Below are 19,837 nucleotides of genomic sequence, written 5' to 3'. Positions count from 1 at the left end.
TGGAGCCGTTACTCACGATGTCGAGCTGGATTCGGCGGCGTCCGTCGGCGTCGAGATTGCTGGATTCTTTCAGAGGTGCTGGATTCACAAGTTCCAGCAAACAGCACTTTAAGCAAATGAAGTCCTTTAGCCCTGTGACTTCAACAGGAGACTGGCACTCTTCCAGCCCTTGGAGATTTTCTTAGCAAAGATTGAGAGTACACACACAGTTCCTCTCTCCTGGTTCCTTGGCAAAAATAAAGAAGCAATGCAGGATTCCCCCAACAAACAGCACTCTGGCAGAAGGGGTAGGCAGTCCTTAGATCAGCAGGCTTCTTGTCCTTGGTTCAGGTTTCCTTGTCAGAAGTGATCTAAATTCTTGGTTCAGGTGTCCTTCTCTTATACCCCTTTTTGGCTTTGATCCCTTTGTCCATGCAGGGGAATTTCCCCCCATCTTGGGTTTGTTGTGGGTGGTGCCAGGCCGAAGCACCTGGCCTATTCACTGTGCAGGGCAGAGTCTTCAGCCGCCCAGCAGGAGCGGAGCCAGCATTGTCACTGGCAGGGGCAGGGTCATCAGTTGCCCGGCAGGAGGTGGGCCAGGAAAGTCCCTGGCAGGCACAGAGTCATCAGTCGCCCAGCAGGGGGGCAGAGCCAGCATTGTATCAGGCAGGGCAGGCTATCAGGAGCTACTCTTCCCCTACTCTCAATGCAAATGCCCCACTCATCCCACACTGACTCATTCAGACCTCTGGAGCCACCCAGCTCCTGTCACACGCACACCAGAACCAGCAGAGACCGGGAGACAGTTAGACAAGAAAATAGCTACTTTCTAAAAGTGCTATTTTCAAACACAGAGTCCAAAAACCATCCACACAAACGGATGCGTTATTAAACCCTGAGTTCAGGGATACCAAACTCGACATTGCACCATGCTCCCCGAGCCCGCTAGGATTATAGCATTAATAATCCTGGCAGCCCATTCTAACTGATGGAGAGCAGGTTACCTTACACTAGTAAAAAACGAATATGGCTGTAATTCACTATTAGGACATGCCAACCTTGTCAGGCTTGTCCTACCTTATGCTTACAATGCACCCTGCCCTTGGGCCTACCATAGGGGTGACTACCATGAAGTTAAGGGAAGGTTTAGGGACTGGCAAGTAGGTGTACTTGCGCAGTCTGCGTGACAGTACCAGACTGCACGTGGTCCAGCAATGGTAGACCTTCAGACATACTTTTACTAGGCCGCTCTTGTGGGTGGCACAACACGTGCTGCAGGCCCACTAGCAGCATTTGTATTTACAATCCCTGGCACTCCTGGTGCACTCTACTAGGGACTGACAGTAAACCAAATAAGCCAAACATGGAATTCAATCAATACAGCAATTTCACATAGGGAGCACTTGCACTGTGGCACTGGTCAGCAGTGGCACAGTGCCCAAAGCATTTACCAGCAAAAACATCGTAAACAGAGGAGGCAAACAGAAAAAATGGAGGAGAGACTCATGCCAATGATGCCAGGTCTAACAGTAATCAATTAGACCAAGCCAAGAATCGCCCCAAAAAACTATTTGAACTAATCAAAAGAGAATCTAAGGGCATACCACACCCCCCAAACTAACCCAGACTCACTATCCAATTGCAAAGAATTTGCCTCCTTCTTCATGTTGAAGACAGAAAACATAAAATCGGACCTGCTCATCAACTTAACCACCCATTCTGACATTCACATGGACACTTCATCCCCTCCTCCAGGAGCCCAATGTATATGCTCCCCTAAGTTTAAGCTCAAAAACAATGCCTCATGGACCTCCTTCACTACATACAGTGAGGAAACCATATTGCTCACATCTCTGAACCCATCCACTTCACAGACCCCCTTCAAGCAAATCACACAAAAGACTTCATTCCACTGTTACTGCCTCTATGGACCAAGATTATAAATACCTCTCTCCTGCAAGGAATCATCCCAGATATCCTTAAATCGGGGCAGGTATCCCCCATCTTAAAGAAGCCAACGTCCGACCCTTCGGACTTAAATAACTACCACCCACTATCCAACATCCCTACTCTGACCAAACTATTAGACAAATGTGCTCACACACAGCTTAGCAAACACATTGAACATTTCAACCTGCTTAATCAATACCAATCCGGCTGAAACAGCCAGGACGCACATAAAATGACACTCTAAAAATCCTTGATTAATATGAAGCCTGTCTGCTAATCTTGCTTGACCTATCCTCAGCTTTGACACAGTCAAACACTACAACTTACTAGATCTCCTGAAGCACAGAATAGGACTATTTGGATCAGTTCTAAACTGGCTCTCCTCATTCCTTCAAAATAGATCACAAAGATGAAAACGAGTTACTTACCTGTAACTACGGTTATCCAGTATTGGTATCTTTCATAGATTCACATGCCTGAATCATTCCCCGTCGTCGAGGCGGGAGTCCCACGGTAAATAAAATATATAATAGCAGTGCCTAAAATTTCTTGTAGTAGGCTGGAAAAGCCTAAAGGCCTAACTAGGCCTCAAAACTTAGCAGCCTATCTACATCATTATGTAAAAAGACCTGAAATAGTAGCCTCAGCCAATCAGCTGTCCTCACCCTCTAGAACCTTCCCAGCTCAGGCAGTTCTCCTCAGATTTTCCCAGCACAAGTGAGAATTAGTATCCATAGACAGAACTGCCCTACCGGGGAGGAGGGTGGGTGCATGTGAATCTATGAAAGATACCAATACTGGATAACCGTAGTTACAGGTAAGTAACTCGTTTTCTTATCCAGTATTAGGGTATCTTTCATAGATTCACATGCCTGAATCAGAATAGCAAGCAGTAACATCATGCCTGTCGATAGAGGAAGGTGGGAGACAAAGAAAACATAAATCAATCCCCACACAACCAGGAAGGTAATAGAGTACAAAACTTGTTAATATAACATATGCATCAAAACCTTCAAATATAACAGATAGGACAGCATTATAAATATGTAAAGTTTAAAGCAGTATAAGAAAAAATATATAAGCTTTCCAACCTTAGTGAAGAAGATGCTGCAGCACTGCATCACCAACAGCTGTGTCATCTTGAACTGCCGACTGCAGACAGTAATGTTCGGTAAAAGTGTGCACACTTTTCCAAGTAGCAGCTCGGCAAATGTTCTCCAGCGTCACTCCAGCGAAAAGGGCCGTAGATGTCGACACTGTTCTTGTGGAATGAGCTTTGACCTTCCTTGATAAAGGTCTATTGGCCTTGTCATGACAGAAGGTAATTGTAGAAGACAACCACCTGGCAATAGTTGCTTTTGTGACAGCTTGACCAAAGGTGGGTCTACCATAGGCAACAAACAGTTGTGTAGATTTACGGATGTCTTTCGTTTTCTGCAGATAGAATTTCAGACACCTTTTCACATCCAGAGAATGTAAAACCCTCTCTGCAGGAGTTTTTGGATCCGGGAAAAAGGTTCTGAGTTTGACCGGTTGATTAATGTGGAACTGAGTTGGCACTTTAGGAATGAATTTAGGATTGGTCCTAAGTGTAACAAAGTCCTTAGAGAATTGCAGAAAAGGGTGAGTAATAGTGAACGCCTGTATTTCACTAACTCTGCGAGCAGAAGTAAGAGCCAACAAGATTGCAACTTTCCAAGTCATAAACTTCAGTTCTGCTTTATGGATCGGTTCAAAAGGCCTTTTGAGAAGTTGGGAAAGAACTACATTAAGATCCCATTCCGGAGGAGGAGGACGAACTGGAGGGAAAGCTCGGAATAGTCCTTTAAGGAATTGTTTGATCAAGGAGGATGAACATAAGGATGGTTTGTTGGAATTCTTCCTGAATCTGGATATTGCTGCCAGATGTACTTTAATAGAAGAAAAGGCTAGACCTGATTTAGCCAAAGAAAGCAGGTATGGAAGGATGGCTTCAGGAGGAGCCTGAAGTGGATGAACCTCATTATCTCCACACCATGAACAGAACCTCTTCCACTTGAAACGATATGTTTTGATGGTACTTTGCGCACGTGCTTGCGACAATATCTCCCTGCAGTCCGAGGAGATGTTTAGGTCTTTGAACTCTAGGAAGTCAGGAGCCAAGCGTGCAAGTGCAGCGATTGAGGATCTGGATGATGGATTTGACCTCCCTCTCTTGTCAGCATCGCCACTGTCGGTTTGAGCCGAAACGGAGGCTGTTGAGACAGCAGGAGAAGCTCCTGAAACCAATATTGTCTTGGCCAACGTGGAGCAATGAGGATGAGAGTGCAGTGTTCCCTCTTCATCTTTTGCAGGACCTTCGGAATGAGCGGAATCGGAGGATAAGCGTACGCAAACATTCCGGTCCATCTCATGAGGAGGGCGTTTCCTCTTGACCCCCTTCCTGGGAACCTGCTTGCATAAAACAGGCACTTGCTGTTTTGCTGCGTGGCAAACAAATCCAGCGTTGGTCTCCCCCAAAGCCGAAAAATTGTCTCTACTTGATGTTGTTCGAGTTCCCATTCGTGACAGCCCACAAATGTTCTGCTGAGACTGTCTGCTAGAGAGTTGCGAACCCCTTGTACATGCTCTGCTTTGAGGGATATGCCGTGACTTAAGGCCCATTCCCACATCTCCTGAGCTTGCAGTGACAGGGTAAGAGATTTCGTTCCTCCCTGTTTGTTTATGTAGAACATGCTGGTGGTATTGTCCGTACGCACCAGCACGGACGAATTCACGATCCTTGGTAGAAAAGCTTGTAGGGAAAGAAAAATGGCCCTGAGTTCCAAGATGTTGATGTGCATCTGTTGGTACTGATGAGACCATCTTCCCTGGATCTGAAGGTCCTGAAGGTGACCTCCCCAACCTTCCATGGACGCATCCGTAGTCAGGGTGAACTCCGGAATCTCTTGGAGGAAGGTGAGGCCCGGCGACAAGTTGTGCGCCTTTGACCACCAGAGAAGAGCCTGTTTCATTTTGACAGTGACTTTGATGCGGTCGTCGAATGATCCCTCGACCTGCTTCCACTGACGAAGTAACTCCTCTTGCAACGGTCTCATTCTGAGTCTTGCCATAGGAATGAGGTTGATCGCAGATGAACACATCCCCAGAAGGGAAGCATATATTCGAACTGAAAGCGACTTTTTTGCGGATATCTGTTTTGCTAGTTTGACGAGCTTGTTTTGTCACTCCTGTGTCAGGTATGCCTTGCACTGGCATGTGTCCAAGACTGCTCCCAGAAAAGTCAATCGTTGACAAGGTTGGAGCTGAGATTTCTGTGAATTGAGGGTCAGCCCTAGATTCGAGAATAGTGAAAGTGTCCTGCTGACCGCCTCCATTGTCGAGTTTCTGGTTGGACCCTTTAACAGCCAGTCGTCGAGGTATGGGAACACCTGGAGTCCCAGGGACCTCAACATTGCAGCCACTGGAGCCAGGCATTTTGTGAAGATTCTGGGGGCCGATTTGAGGCCGAACGGGAGGACTTTGAATTGGAAATGGACGCCGGCCACTTGAAACCTTAGGAATTTGCGGTGGTTCGGGTGAATAGGGATGTGAAAATATGCGTCTTGCATATCCAGAGAAGCCAGAAAGTCTCCTTCGTTGAGACAATTCAGAATGTCCTTCAATGTCACCATGCGGAAACTCTGTTTCTTTAGATATTTGTTGAGTTTGCGCAGATCCAATATTGGACGCCACTCTTCCGAATTTTTCTCCACAAGGAAGAAGCGAGAATAAAAGCCCATCCCTTTCTGAGAAGGATGGACTCATTCTATCGCATTCTTGCGTAGCATCTTTAAGGCTTCTTTGAAGAGTAAGCGCAGGCGAGGGGGAGGGGGACCCCTGGGCGGCGTTGTTGGAGGCTTCTGCAAAAACTCCAAAGTGTGTCCCTTGCTGACCAAATCCAGGACCCACTGATCTGAAGTTATCTTCCGCCATTGATGGTAAAAGGTGGAAATCTTGGCACCCACGGGAAGGGAAAGAGGGGTGGCCGACATCCGGCAAAGCTCATTGGCGCTTGTTAGAATCTCGCCCTTGATTGCCTGAGCGCCGTTTCCCTCCTTGCCGAGAGAAAGAACCAGAAGCAGGCTGCCTGTTAGAAGATTGGTAGTAGGGCTTGTTGTAGGTAGATTGATACTGTCGATTTTGTTGGTTTGAATAATTGCCTCTGGAGGAGTATCCACGACCTCTTGCACCTCTAAAGGAACCCCTCTTGTATTGCAGGGTCCCAAGAGATTTCGCTGTATCGGTATCAGTTTTAATAGCCAATAAAGCGTCATCAATGTGCTTCCCAAACAATGACTCACCATCGAATGACATGTCCAAGATCTTGGTTTGGACCTCAGGTCTAAAAGTGGTAGCCTTGAGCCAACCTTGACGTCTAAGCACAATTGCCCCAGCCAATTGTCTAAAGTTGGTATTAGAAATGTCTAGGGCGCAATCAATAATTTCTGAGGCCGCCCTTTCGCCTTCCTGCACAATTCTGCGCACCTCCATCTGTTGATCCTCCGGGATCAGCTCAAGATATTCCGTGATCTCAGACCACATTTGTCTATCATAACGAGCCAGGATAGCTAAAGAATTAGCCGCTTTAATGGATGCTGCTGCGTTTGCAGAAAACTTCTTTCCAATTGCATCCAGCCTTCTTCCCTCCTTGTCAGGTGGCGTTGAAATGGGAGCAGAAGGATTTTTGGACTTCTGCTGCGCAGCCTGAGAAATGACCGAATCCGGTCGAGGATGACCGATTAAACAAGCAGGAGTATCGGATGGTGCTCGATACTTTTTGTCTATCCTCGGCAAAACTGCCGGAATGGAAGCTGGTGTTTTCATTATATTAAGGCCTTCCTTCCATATATAATCGATAATAGGTATGGCTCTGACCACTCTCCGATATCCTTCTTTAAAGTCATGTAAAAAGCAGTCCGACTGCTCAACTGTGACAACTAATTCAAATCTATTAGCAGCTCTCTGCATAATATTGTGAAAACCCCCAATATCTTCAGGTGGAGAGTCTGAAGGACGGGGAGGAGGTGGAGAAGGTGTAGGGATGACATAATCCTCCCAAGGGTCCACTGGAGTGTTATCCGGTAACTCTCCCTCTTCTCTACTTTCGTCACCATCAGTGGAAGAACTGTCTACAACCTGAGGATGTGGTTGTGGTGACAATGGAGCTCTTGGCGACGGAGGTCGTGGCACAGGAACTGGAGCAGGTGACCCAGCGGGCACACCTTCATTGGGTGGAAATCTCTGGCGATAATCTGCCAACATAGCTTGCAAATCCTGTATTAAGGAAGTTGGTAAATGTGTTGTGTCTTCAGACCGAGGAAGTCTAGTATGAGGTGACTGATATGGTGTGGAATAAACGTCATGCGTATATTGCTCCTGAACCTCCTCTTCATCATCCTCTTGAAGTTTAATATGCAACTGAGAAGGGTGACAGGCAATCCCAAAGGGATCATCATCCTCTTACCCTTCATCTGACTCCCCTTGCATGTATGTCTCCAAAATGTGCGATGGCAAAAGTGGAGAAATATGTGAATAATCCTGCCTTTTATACGTTTTCATTTGAAAATGAGTGAATTGTATCTTTGCTGGCGGGGAACCGTGCAGCCGATGAGCAGAAGTCCCAGTAAACGGATTCTCCGTCGACGGTGCTGTCAATGCTAAAGATCTTGCCGTCGACGAGGCCGTCAATGGTATTTTCGTCGACGAGTCCTTCGTCGTCGAGACCGTCGATGGTATCTTCGTCGACGAGTCCCTCGTCGTCGGGGTCGTCGATGGTGCCTTCGTCGACGATGCCTTCGTCGACGGGACCGTCGATGGTATCTTCGTCGACGAGTCCCTCGTCGTCGGGGTCGTCGATGGTATCTTCGTCGACGAGTCCCTCGTCGTCGGGGTCGTCGATGGTGTCTTCGTCGACGATGCCTTCGTCGACGGGACCGTCGATGGTATCTTCGTCGACGAGCCCCTCGTCGTCGGGTCCGACGTTGGTGTCTTCGTCGACGAGTCTTCGTTGACGACGAGGCCGTCGATGGTGGCTTCGACGACGAGTCCTTCGGTGACAATGTCTTCGTCGACGACGGCCTTGCGGTCGTCGACGGAGCAGACGATTTAGTCGACGGAGCCTTCGTTGAGAAGGATTTTGACAGCAAAGGTGGTACAGACATCAAAGGTGACGTGATAGCTGAAGTGGTAACCACAGAAGTAGAAGAGGAGGTAGAAGTCCAAGTAGTAGTAGGTACAGACACCAGAGAGATAGTCTTAGCCTGGGTTGTACTCACATGTGAAGAAGCCGATGCACTCTTAGAGGGTTCTGAAGCTTTCTGAGAGGTTTTAAACATTTTCTTTCTCTCAGGAGAAGCATTGTCCGTGGATCTAGCTCTCTTGCTAGAAGTAGAGGCTTTGTCCTCCTCATCCGTGGATGAAGACTTCAGCCACAAAAGAACCCTTGCCTCCCTATCCCTGATGGTTTTCTGAGGGAAGGTACGGCAAATTCGACAGTCCTTCACCACATGTGAAGGGTGCAGGCAATAAATACAATCCGAGTGCTTGTCATCCACATGGACTCTCTTCTTGAAGCAGGTTCCACAAGGTTTGAAAAGAGCTTTCCTTTCAGACATTTTAAAGCTTGAAAATCCAAAAAACTGAGTAGGCACTCAGGGAGACTCCCTTACACACGAAGTGCGGTGAAAATCTGAGGAGAATCGCCTGAGCTGGGAAGGTTCTAGAGGGTGAGGACAGCTGATTGGCTGAGGCTACTATTTCAGGTCTTTTTACATAATGATGTAGATAGGCTGCTAAGTTTTGAGGCCTAGTTAGGCCTTTAGGCTTTTCCAGCCTACTACAAGAAATTTTAGGCACTGCTATTATATATTTTATTTACCGTGGGACTCCCGCCTCGACGACGGGGAATGATTCAGGCATGTGAATCTATGAAAAATACCCTAATACTGGATAATCAAGGTTAATCAATCCTTGTCCAATCCCGTCCCAGTCACGTTAGGAGCCGCAAGGATCTTCTCTCTCTCCGACACTCTTCAACCTATTCATGGAACCGCTCACAGATATCCTCAATTCCTCTAATGTCCAATATCACATGTAAGCTAACGATACACAAATATACTTAAAAATCCATTCACTAGAGGATATCAAATCTCTCAATTTAACGCTACAAAAAACTCAGACCTGGCTGGCTGAAAACCATCTGAAACCAAACACCCTCAAAACTGAATTCCTCCTCATCGCTCCCCCCCAACCAATCGACCATCATCCTTGATTGGCTGAAACACCTCACAGCACGTAACTGCCAACCTCTTATTATCGGCTCAGCAAAATCACTGGGAATAACAACTCGATAAAAATCTAAACATGCAGAAACACGATAGCAGCGCAACGAAAGAAGCAAACTTTCAGATGAACACCCTGAGAAGACTAAAACCCTTCCTACCCGCAAATGACTTCAAGCAGTTCAAGCTCTAGTACTCCCTAGAGTTGAATATGGGAGTGCTTCTCTTTGTGGGCTCCCCAGAGCAACGACACCCCCCCTAAGAGCCTCAATGAACTCAGCTGCTAGACTCATCACTGGCTCCAAAAGAAACTGCCACATCTCTCCTGACCTTAGCGCCCTCAACTGGCTACCTTTCGAAGCCAGAGTTCAACTAAAAACCGCATGCATGACTCACAAGTCCATACATCACAACACTCCTAGCTACCTGGCACAGAAATTGGTACTTTCTTGTGGCAACAGATCCTCCAGAAGCACCAGTAATCTTCTACTGAAACCAAAACGATTTTCCAAGAACAAAACACACAACCAGGCCTTCTCAGGGATTTCTCCCAAGATTTGAAATGCACTACCTCCAGAAACCAGACTGACACCCTCTATTGTATCGTTCAAAAAAGAAGTGAAATCTATTCTCTTATCCGAATTCACATGAACTATGTTTATAACTTGTAATTCTATTTTTTGATATGCACAGAACATTTTTATTTCTCGTAATACGGGTTTTGTTTACTATGTTTAATATATCTGCTTGTAAAGCGCTCTGATACCCGCAAGGGTCTTGCCCGCGCTATATAAAACCTTCAAAAGAAATGAATTACTGTATATTTAATAAAGCAGAGGTGTATATTTTCTTGCTCTCCCTCAGCATCTGCTTTTCTTCCTCCCCTTCACATCTCACACCTTTCCTTCTCTCCATTCTTCCTTCACTTTCTGTCCTACGTCTGCATTTACTCGATCGCCGCCTCCCCTCATGAACTGCTTTTAATTTTTCACCTTCCCATTTTTCACTTCCACTCTCCTTTCATGTGGTCCTTGATGTCTGCTTTTCTTCCTTTGCCTTTCTCCTCTTTAAACTTTTCATTCTCATTATGTTCCACTCTAATCTTGCACTCCCAATCTCTGCTTTCCCCACTTCTCTTCACATTCTTTGTATACCGTATCTATCTTTGCCTTCAGACCTCTCCTCCTTCTTCAATCTCCCTTTTCGGTTTTTCCTTCTTGCACATATCTTTATATCCACTCCAGGAATCTGTGTTTGATCTCAGGGTCATACATTTACATCTTGGTGTGGCCACTCAGTCTTTCATCTTTCTGAGGTCAATAAAATGAGTGCCATTGGGCTGGATAACAACATTTTTAATTAGGTGTCAACGCCCCCTCTGGTGAATATGTGCTTTACAAACATACATGGTGTGTTAAGGACACAGAAATGCATTCTAATCTTTTTTTTTTTTTTATTCCTTTGCAATATTACACTATTGTTATCCCCCCTGTCTCTCCTTGACCCAGTACCTTTCCTACTGATATCAATTCCCCTGAAATCCTTTCCTTCCTTCATGCCATCTTTTTTCTTTCCTTTTTCTCTTCCTCAGCACCTCCAACCATACTTCCTTTCCTCTTTCCATTATTGCTTCCTTACATCGCCATTCATTCCCCATCCTTCCTCCCTCGGTTAATTTCTTCCTTCTTCCTCCGTTCGTTCCTTACTTTCTCTCTTTCTGCTTCCTTCTTGATGCCTCCTTTAATTTCTACCTTTCTTATCCTCAACCCTTCCTTCTGCTTTTCTTCCTCCTTTCCTTTCGTCTTTCTATTCATCAATCTCACAGCGTTCACTTCCTTTCTCCCTCTATCCCTTAACTTCTTACTTTCACATTAGTTTCTTATTTCCTCCTTCTTTCATCTATTACTTATTTAAATCCTCACTCCAGTACTCCCCTTCCAGCCTGTATTTGTTGCCAACTTCTTTAACCCTTTCGTTGCAGCGGTAATTCCGCCGCAGCGCTAAGGGGGTGTGGGGGCCGCGCGGCGCTCCGACGCTTATGACGGAACCGCTCCGTCATGCCCCACGGGTGGGCTGTGCTTGTGATGGAGCGGTTCCGTCATGGCCCCGCCCGCTCAGGCGCGAAATCAGCATCGCGCAGGCGCGGCGAGCGGGCCATGACGGAACCGCTCCGTCACCAGCACAGCCGACCCAAGGGGCATGACGGAGCGGATCCGTCATAAGCGTGGGAGGGGTTAATGTATTTCTTACTTCAACCCTTCCTTTCTTTTAAAGAGCAAAGCACGAGCAGATTCTCTTTACTATGCAAAGCTGCCCCAAGTCCTAAAATGACCTTTCCTAAAGCTCCATTTTGAGATTTATCCACATTCTCTAATCACTTTTAAGTTGTATGTATAAGCCTCCCATAGGTTATATTAAGCTTTGTTAGATTGATTTGTATAGTCCACTAATCACCCGAGAAGGGATCCAGGCGCTTGGGCAGGTGTTTAGGTACAATATCCCTGAGGTGCTTATGTGAAGAGCCAGGTCTTCAGCTTCTTGCGGAACTCATGAACTGAGGAGGCGGCTCTGATGTGTTGAGGCCTGTGGATGGTGGTGGCGCTAATAAAGGAAGTGGGTGGAGCCACAGAAGAAAGTGGGAGGAGCGGGGGAAGTAAGTGTGGCCTACAATTTTTTTTTGATAATCTGCCCTTTATATTTTACAAATTAAGCAATGGCCATAGTCCTTCTTTATGGCTGAAAATATCCCTCACTGATCAGCATTTATTTCATGCAATGAACCTCTATAATGAGGCAAAAGGCTGGTGTATCTGTTGGGTGAGATGATTACCGTAGATCGAGATAAAAGCATCACCTGTTGATGCACCAAAATGTATAAATAAAAGTAACTTTTCTTATAGCAACATGTCTATGGCAGCATTCAGTGGATACTATAACCCACACAAAATAGTGGCATACCCACAGCAAACATGATCACTCATGTGTTATTTGACCCTACTCATACTAAACTCACCCTTATTCTTGCTTCCTGGACATAGAGGAGCACTTCACTGTTGCTATACTCTTTTTTTTAGGATTATCAATGTAGTTATATTGATCATATTGTTAGCACGTGGTTTACAGTACGCTTGTTTCTTTTCACTAGTATTATTGATAAAAGGCATACAACATTCAAGCAAGCATAACACATTGACATACAGGTAGAGTTTATGTCTTGTTTTTAGTCACAATTCATGAAACATCGCATCGCCGGGTTTATTTATAAGCAATTATGCTCGAGGTCCTTATGGCTACTTAGATTACATTATTTCACTCTGGTACTGAGAACAAAGGAAACTTCATAACAATGTACATGCATTGTTTCTAGCATCCGCTCATTTAAGCTCCAATATGCTTATGCGTTTACTGCTTCTTCTGGGCTTCAGTGGCACCTAATGTTTCATTTTCCCATGTGGGTTCCCCATCCTGTGTGGAATGCATCTATGCACTGAGAGAGTAGGATGCCTGAAAGGCCTGTCCACTGTGATGTTTTTTGTGTTCCACCATCATATTTTCATGTGTACTATCTCTGTGATAACCACTAGATCCTCCCAAGACCCAGTTGGATGTGACCATTGACAATGCAACCACTCCTGTAATGGTCCCATGGGCAACCTTATGTGTGGTTCTAGGAGTATGCCATTATTCCCATTATTTTACTGACTCTCCTCACTATCAGAGACTGTCATGATAAATGTGAGCTTGCTCTATGAGTGCCAGGATTCTCTTGCAGATTGGGATGGCTCGGCTTCATTTGAGTTTAGTCTTGCCTCCAAGAGTGTACTTTCTCTTTGTGGGATTGGCGATTATTTCTTCATGTTTATGGAGGACCCCAATTTGGGGAGTCTTTGTATGACAGCGTTTATACTCTTCCAGCACTGTGTTAATGTTCTTGCTTTTACTAGTCATTCGTCTAGATAAGGGTAGACATACAACCTTTGTCTTTCCTCTTTAGATTACATAAATAAGATCTGAGACCAAAGTCGTGTTGTCTGTGACGTGGAGACGATGCCACAGACTGTATACACCAGGGATGCCCTGGCGTACAGGCATATCGGAAAAAGTATTCTCAGAATTAAGTACAATGACAAATATGAATGTTTCACATGACCCACTTTTAGCTCTAGTGTGGTTCAACATGCAAATATTTCTGTTAGCGAAAATGAGAATCCCTCCCAACTGAAGCAAATTGGATTAAAAATCTAATATACTGCAATACGATGCCAGATAATTTTATTATACGGGTACCAACTCACTATAGACCTAAAAATATTTGAGCATCACTACTTGTATATCTATATATATATATTGAATGTGTGTGTGTCTCTTAAATACTATTGCTTGTAAGGTCTAATTATGGTGATTGTAGGCTAACATGCTCCATATATATTATAGCTACATGTACTTTCATATGACGGTAACAGTGATAAATACGATATGCAGCGATTGCAACTTGTATTGTGCAAATTTACCTACTGCATTGTAATATTAGTAACTCTCTGTTATGCTGTACCAATATAAATAAAATTAAGTATATATACATATATATACCTTGTCCACGAGGAACCTCTTATGACGTGTGTTCACCTGCATGTGTAGGTAGGTATCTTTGAGGTCTATGGTTGCCTTATAGTCAGGGCCACTGGAGTTATGTGAATGTGCGGCAATTTTCACATAATTATAGATTTGCCACATAATCCATCATTTACCACATAATGTGCAGAATTTAATGAGAAAAACATTGTTTCTAGCTCAAACTGTTCAAAAGTCACTAAAAATATGACAACATGTGTTGCTGCGCAATGGAAGGTCCTTTACAAAGCTGGACTGGTCACCTTTCTGTTGCTTATTGCTATATTTGGGTGTCAAGTTGGTACTAATGAAGTGCAACCAGTGCCCAGAGAGTGTTACCAAGTCTTTCAAATGACGAGATAATGGAGTACTACAAGTACAAAATGTGCAGCATAATGAGCCTTTTCTTGCCGCATAATTTAATCAGCCCTGCCGCATAATTTGACCATCTCCTGCTGCATAGTTCCAGTGGCCGTGCTTATAGTCCCCCTTCCACAGGTACAGGATGACCTACTGCAGCATGACCATTTTCTATTTTTAAGTGTGGGTGAGGGCAAAAGTGCCTCTCAGGTGCTTCGACGGCATGAGGCCATACCCCTCCATCATGGAGCCTGTCCCCACATCACCTCTGATGTAAGGTGGCTCTTTTGAGGAATGCTTGCTCTCCTTCTCCACCTTTAGTGTCACCACTTTTGCTGTTGCTGGTTCCCAAAAGTATTGCACAACTGTATGTATCTCCTTTTTGAACGTATTGATATGTATTATTAAACAAGTTACTTTTTAATGATTTCACACAGAGATGTCGCTTTTTAAGAGCTATCCTTATGATAATTAGATGAGGCCTTCCCTTTGTTTCAAGGAAAGATACCTTTCGAACTTTAAATCTTACTTAAGTATACTTAAAAAATGTGTTGGCACATACATTCCTACAGGATCATCTGTGTTTGCATTACATCTGTACCCAAATTCCTGTGGGGTAGCCCCATATTGGTTTCTTTTGCTGCGAACTGTGTATTAGGAGTGGAGTGCTTAATTGTTCAGAGGAGATCAACATCTCCACTTGGAGCCGAATGGGAAAAGCAGGAACCCCAAATGAAGCCAGTAATGGGAAAACATCCACCTATCTGCAGAGAAGACCTCTGTAAACTCGGCGTTACATCCCAAGCTCATCGTCAGCTGTTTTGGCTACAGCAGCATCTGGCTTTAATCAAACTTTGTTCTAAACAATTGCTGTTGCTTTCCAAGGGAGGGGTGCAGCATCTTTTAACCCTTCAGAGCATTTCTTTGGCTTGACGAGGAGGTCGTACGTACCTTCTGGCCGCTGGATGCAGGTGTGCTGATTGTCACTGAGGAAGAAGCCGTCCCTGCAGCGGCACTCATAGCTTCCCATGATGTTGACACAGGTCTGCTGGCAGCCACCATTGCCTTCTGAGCATTCATCCAGGTCTGTGAAAAGAAGAGGGTAGAGCGTGAGAAGCAGCAGGATGGCTGCACAGCGGAAGCCATGCAAGAAATACTGCAGAATCACGAAGGAAAGGGTGACAACATCTACCAGAATCAAGTGGGACTGTTCCACAGCCCCAGCCCCAAGAGTATACCTTCGGGTGGAGATGCTTGTCAATAATGACTTCAAATAATTAGCGGGGAAAACAAAAACGATCACAATGGATGAACCTACTTTAGCATCCTGTAAGGCGTCTCGACACGGGCTTGGCTAATCAAACAGCATACAATGCTGGGACTAACTGTACATGTTTGCTTGAATTCTAAGTTCAATCACATTGACATAAAGCAGATGTATTATCTCAACATGCTGTATGGGATTAACAGCTGGTATTTGCCCCTCCCCATTTTAATTGCATGCCCTTTGAGGGGACCCTGTTCATGTCCTGAGCAGCAGGCAATGATGGTCACTTGAACCTGCCCACCATCGTTAAATGTGGCATACAGGTGGGGCTTGTCTATCTATTGTTTTGTAACACAGTTATACCATAATGTAGATACCTCTCGGTCAAATGTGTTAATTATGGAGAGACAACTGAGTTTGCTTTGAAAACAGGCACCGCCAGAGAGGGCGAAGCCATAGCCTCTTACACCTCTGGGAATCTTCTGGGTCTAGAATTCCTCTATTAGACTATCTTTAAATTGAATACTCTTACATGCCAATATCATATAACCAGAGGATGTATGACGTTACAACGTATGCTTTTACCACGCATGCTGTTACAACGCAGTTTTTACTACGCATACCATTACAATGCATAGCGCTTTGGGGTGCTGGATAGTGAATAGTTTAATTTACTATTCCAACTCCAGTCCCCGTGGACACTAGGGAAGGTGTTGGATAGTAAATTAAATCTATTCCCTATCCTAGAGCGCCCCCCAGCGCAATGCGTTGTAATGGTTTTCGTTGTAAAACCTGCGTTGTAATAGCACTGCGTGGTAAAAGTTGCGTTGTGAAGGATGTTTCCCATAACCAGACAGTCATGCACATGCTCACACACACCCTCATTCCATTTCTAATTATTTCTCTCCCTCTGACGACACTGTATTTCTTTTATGTTGTTATGTACCAGCACACCAAATATATGGAAAGGATGCTCACATAAGGAAAGTGCTTCAATGCCATACTAAAGGTTGAAGATGATATACAAATAGGGATGACATAACATGTATATGTATGCTAGCCCCTATCTGGGATTTCTGATTATTAATACATCGTGGCCAACAGTAGAGCAACCATTGCCTTGCTATTCACCTAAACAATATTTATGCGATGATCCTAACCATATGAAGGTTGCAGGGTTTGAATATATGTGGTTGTAATGATTGCAGTGCCTGCCTTCCTTTCTTTTCTTCTTGTGCTTTGCTCACAAAAGACAGCCAAGGCTGACTACTCAACTTCAAAAAGCACCACCAACTGCCAAACTAATGCATACCAATACCTCTGGTTTTGTAGACTAATCTGACTATTCAGTGTGTCCAAATTTAAAACCAATACACACCCCACATTCAATACATTATCGACTGCCTTTACCGCACCTAATACACATATCACCAACAACCAATATTTAGCTTTTCTTCAGACACCCAACAGCATTCTATAAGCAAAAATAACACCACACAATTGTTCCACTCTCACCTAGTAATAGCATAATCATAATAATTTCACACTGATCTCATACTAATGTTACACCATCATAGACACAATATTGCTCTACAGCCACAAGTTGGCAAAGCCAGCCAAGTCATATCCCACACCCTCAAACAACCTGGAAACACAGAAGGGCCGATTTACAAACTCCATTTTGTAGTACATTAATAGAACTGCAATAGTACTACTAACATATTAGAAAAATGCTAATCCCAAACCTACGTGAGGTTTTCTATGCTTCAGCCTACCCTACCTTTTATATGCAGATATCTCAGCCCGGACTGTGGAGATACCTGCACACAGGTATGCGTTTTAGTAGTAAATGTGGGAGGCATAGAGGGAGTGGCTGGGTCGAGGGGTTTTGGGAGGAGTGAGGATGGATTAAAGAAGGGTTAGAGAAGGGTTTAGAGAGGGACAGATACCCAACCTCGAACTAAGCACATTGCCATTTACAAACTGCACTTATATAGTTACTAAAGTAAAAAATTTTTAAAAAGGTGTCATAAATTAACTCCAGCTCCACACTTGGCCAACCACTGGTACTGCAAAATTCTCCCAAAGAAAATGATGGAGGTAGGGACTTGAAATAAAACCTAATAAGAAATAATGGGAAAATAAATTACCTTATTTGATTTTTTTAAATGTATATATTATGGGGGCGTGGCTTGGACGGCAATGCGGACAGTCTTCTGAGTCCGTCAGCTCCGCAGTCCCGAGGCCAACAACGGCGAATTTCACCAGCCAAACGGAACAGAAACAAACTCCTGGAGTCAACTTCCAACGTCGGAACGCACAGGCAACAAGCGGGAAAAATCGAGGGAAAAGCCGCCAAGGCAGTATTACGGGCCGTGTAACCCTCCAGAGGGAGACAGAAACGAGAGACAAAATGGCGCCCCAACGCCCGAGGCGAGAGGCATAGCCGCAGGCAACGGAAGGGAGTGAGGTGAGCTCGCAGCAAAAACTAATCGCGCAGCACATCCGTAGAGCCCCACGCATGCAGGTACAATAGAACACAGCAGCTAACGCCTAAGCCGAATCGGAATCATACCCCCCCGCCAGAGCTAACGCGGTGAAGGGAGACACAGGAGGCAACTTTCAAGGAGAAGCACCGATATAACAGCGAAAGAGGCTAAGACTATTTTAAGCCGAACAACATCTACCGTGGGGGAGAGAAGCAGCCAGGTGAGATCGCGCTGGCGGCATAAACGAAAGTGAAACCGCTCCTCACACAGGACGCCGCCATTTGCAGCCGCCATCCTCGGAAGGAGTCATCAGGGAGCAAACAAAGGAGCAGGAAGTGAGGAGCAGATACGTTGAGCTCGCACTGCAGCAACACCGCACCAACGCGAAACGCTACACGCTGCAGGTACCGGGGAAAGTGGCAGGAATCGGGAGACTGACCCACCTGCACGTCTGTGGGGGAAGCGCTACCGCAGCGGCAGACACGGCCGAGGCACGTCACCGCACACCACACGCCGACCGCAAGCAAAGCCGCGAGAGAGCAGCGAGAGCGCCTCAGGGGGTGGCAAAAAGAAATAATATATACATATGCGACACAGGGGCAGTGCGGCAATCGCTAAACGCCCTGAATGAGCGGCGACCACGACCAGAACAGCTGCGGGTGGCCTCACAGGTGGCGACAAGACTACATACCGGCCAGAAGCACACTAGCGAGACAGCGGACAGGCGAGAGTACCGCAGCGGTGACAAAAGCAAACGGAAACACAACAAACTTGCCACAGAGGCAACCTTAACCATAGCGAGCCAAAGGGAACTAGCGAAGTGAGGGCATAGGCAAGGCCTCAACCACAGTGAGCGACTCCAGGCCACACAAGAGGGAAAGTGAAACGGAGCATAAACTGGAGGGTCCGAACCGCTGTTGAAGGCGCGGAAGAACACAGGCCAGCCGCAAGCAAACACAGGACACAGCACAAAGGTATCTAAGCATGACAACCCAAGATTACGGTACGATACGGCAGAACTCGGTGCAACAGACCCAAATACAGAAAGTCAATGAACAAGAGGCACAGCACCACGTAGCAACTAGCCCAATTCCAAACAGGACAATACTACCCCAGATCGCACGGTAGCGAACGAGGCAAAGCACGCGCTGGCAGGGGCAAAATCAAAAACAAGAACCAGAAGCATAAGAGAACCAGCAAGGTACCGTACATACAACGTAATCGCGACACAGAAGAGAGACTCGGCCAAAGCCCAGACCTCTACCCACAAAGGAAGACTAAGCAGCCTCCAAACAAGGAGAGGGCTTAGCACGATGGCCGGACAAGATGGGAAGGCAACCGGAGACCAGAAAAAGCCCAGGAAAGATAATTCGGAGTCGCCGATGAAACTCAAAAACGAGACGATAACTTTAGAGACAATCGTAAAAAGAGTCAACGAAGGAAATGCAGTGGCGAAAGAAACAAAGCTCACAATTGACAATATGCAGCTGGAACTAGCAGCGATAGGAGCAGACCTGCACAGCACCAATACAAAGATAGAAGCCGCGGAGAAACGCATAAGCGACATCGAGGACGTCGCCGTCATACACTCCAAAAGTCTAGCGCAGTGCTCAAAGACCACAAGAGCCATGCCGAAGCAGCTAGCGGAACAAGAAGACAAAGCACGAAGAGGCAACATAAGGATCCTGGGCGTCCCAGAGGGTGCTGAGGACCCAGCTGGCTCCTGCACGGCCCTGCTGGAGGATATGCTACCAAAGCTGACGAGCCTGAAATTTGATAGGCCATTTGAAGTTGACAGAGCATACCAAGTACCAGCAGGGAAACCAGCACACGGGAAGCCCCCCAGGCCGATAATTTGCTGCCCACTAAGATCAACCCAT

The 19,837-nt window shown here is 45.7% G+C and overlaps 1 protein-coding gene across 4 annotated transcripts in view; it reads right to left on the bottom strand.

The window, feature by feature from the left end:
* Positions 1-19,837, bottom strand: part of SCUBE3 (signal peptide, CUB domain and EGF like domain containing 3) — a 1,212,393-nt gene that overhangs the window by 711,133 nt on the left and 481,423 nt on the right. For all 4 annotated transcript variants that reach the window (XM_078644301.1, XM_078644304.1, XM_078644302.1 and 1 more), the window contains exon 4: positions 15,153-15,287. In XM_078644301.1, the coding sequence (XP_078500427.1) occupies positions 15,153-15,287 (135 nt within the window). The remainder of the gene's footprint in view (positions 1-15,152; positions 15,288-19,837) is intronic.

The sequence above is a fragment of the Lissotriton helveticus genome, chromosome 5_1, assembly GCF_964261635.1.
Source record: "Lissotriton helveticus chromosome 5_1, aLisHel1.1, whole genome shotgun sequence".
NCBI classification, from domain to species: Eukaryota; Metazoa; Chordata; class Amphibia; order Caudata; family Salamandridae; genus Lissotriton; species Lissotriton helveticus.
This window is presented reverse-complemented; position numbering and strand designations above follow the sequence as displayed.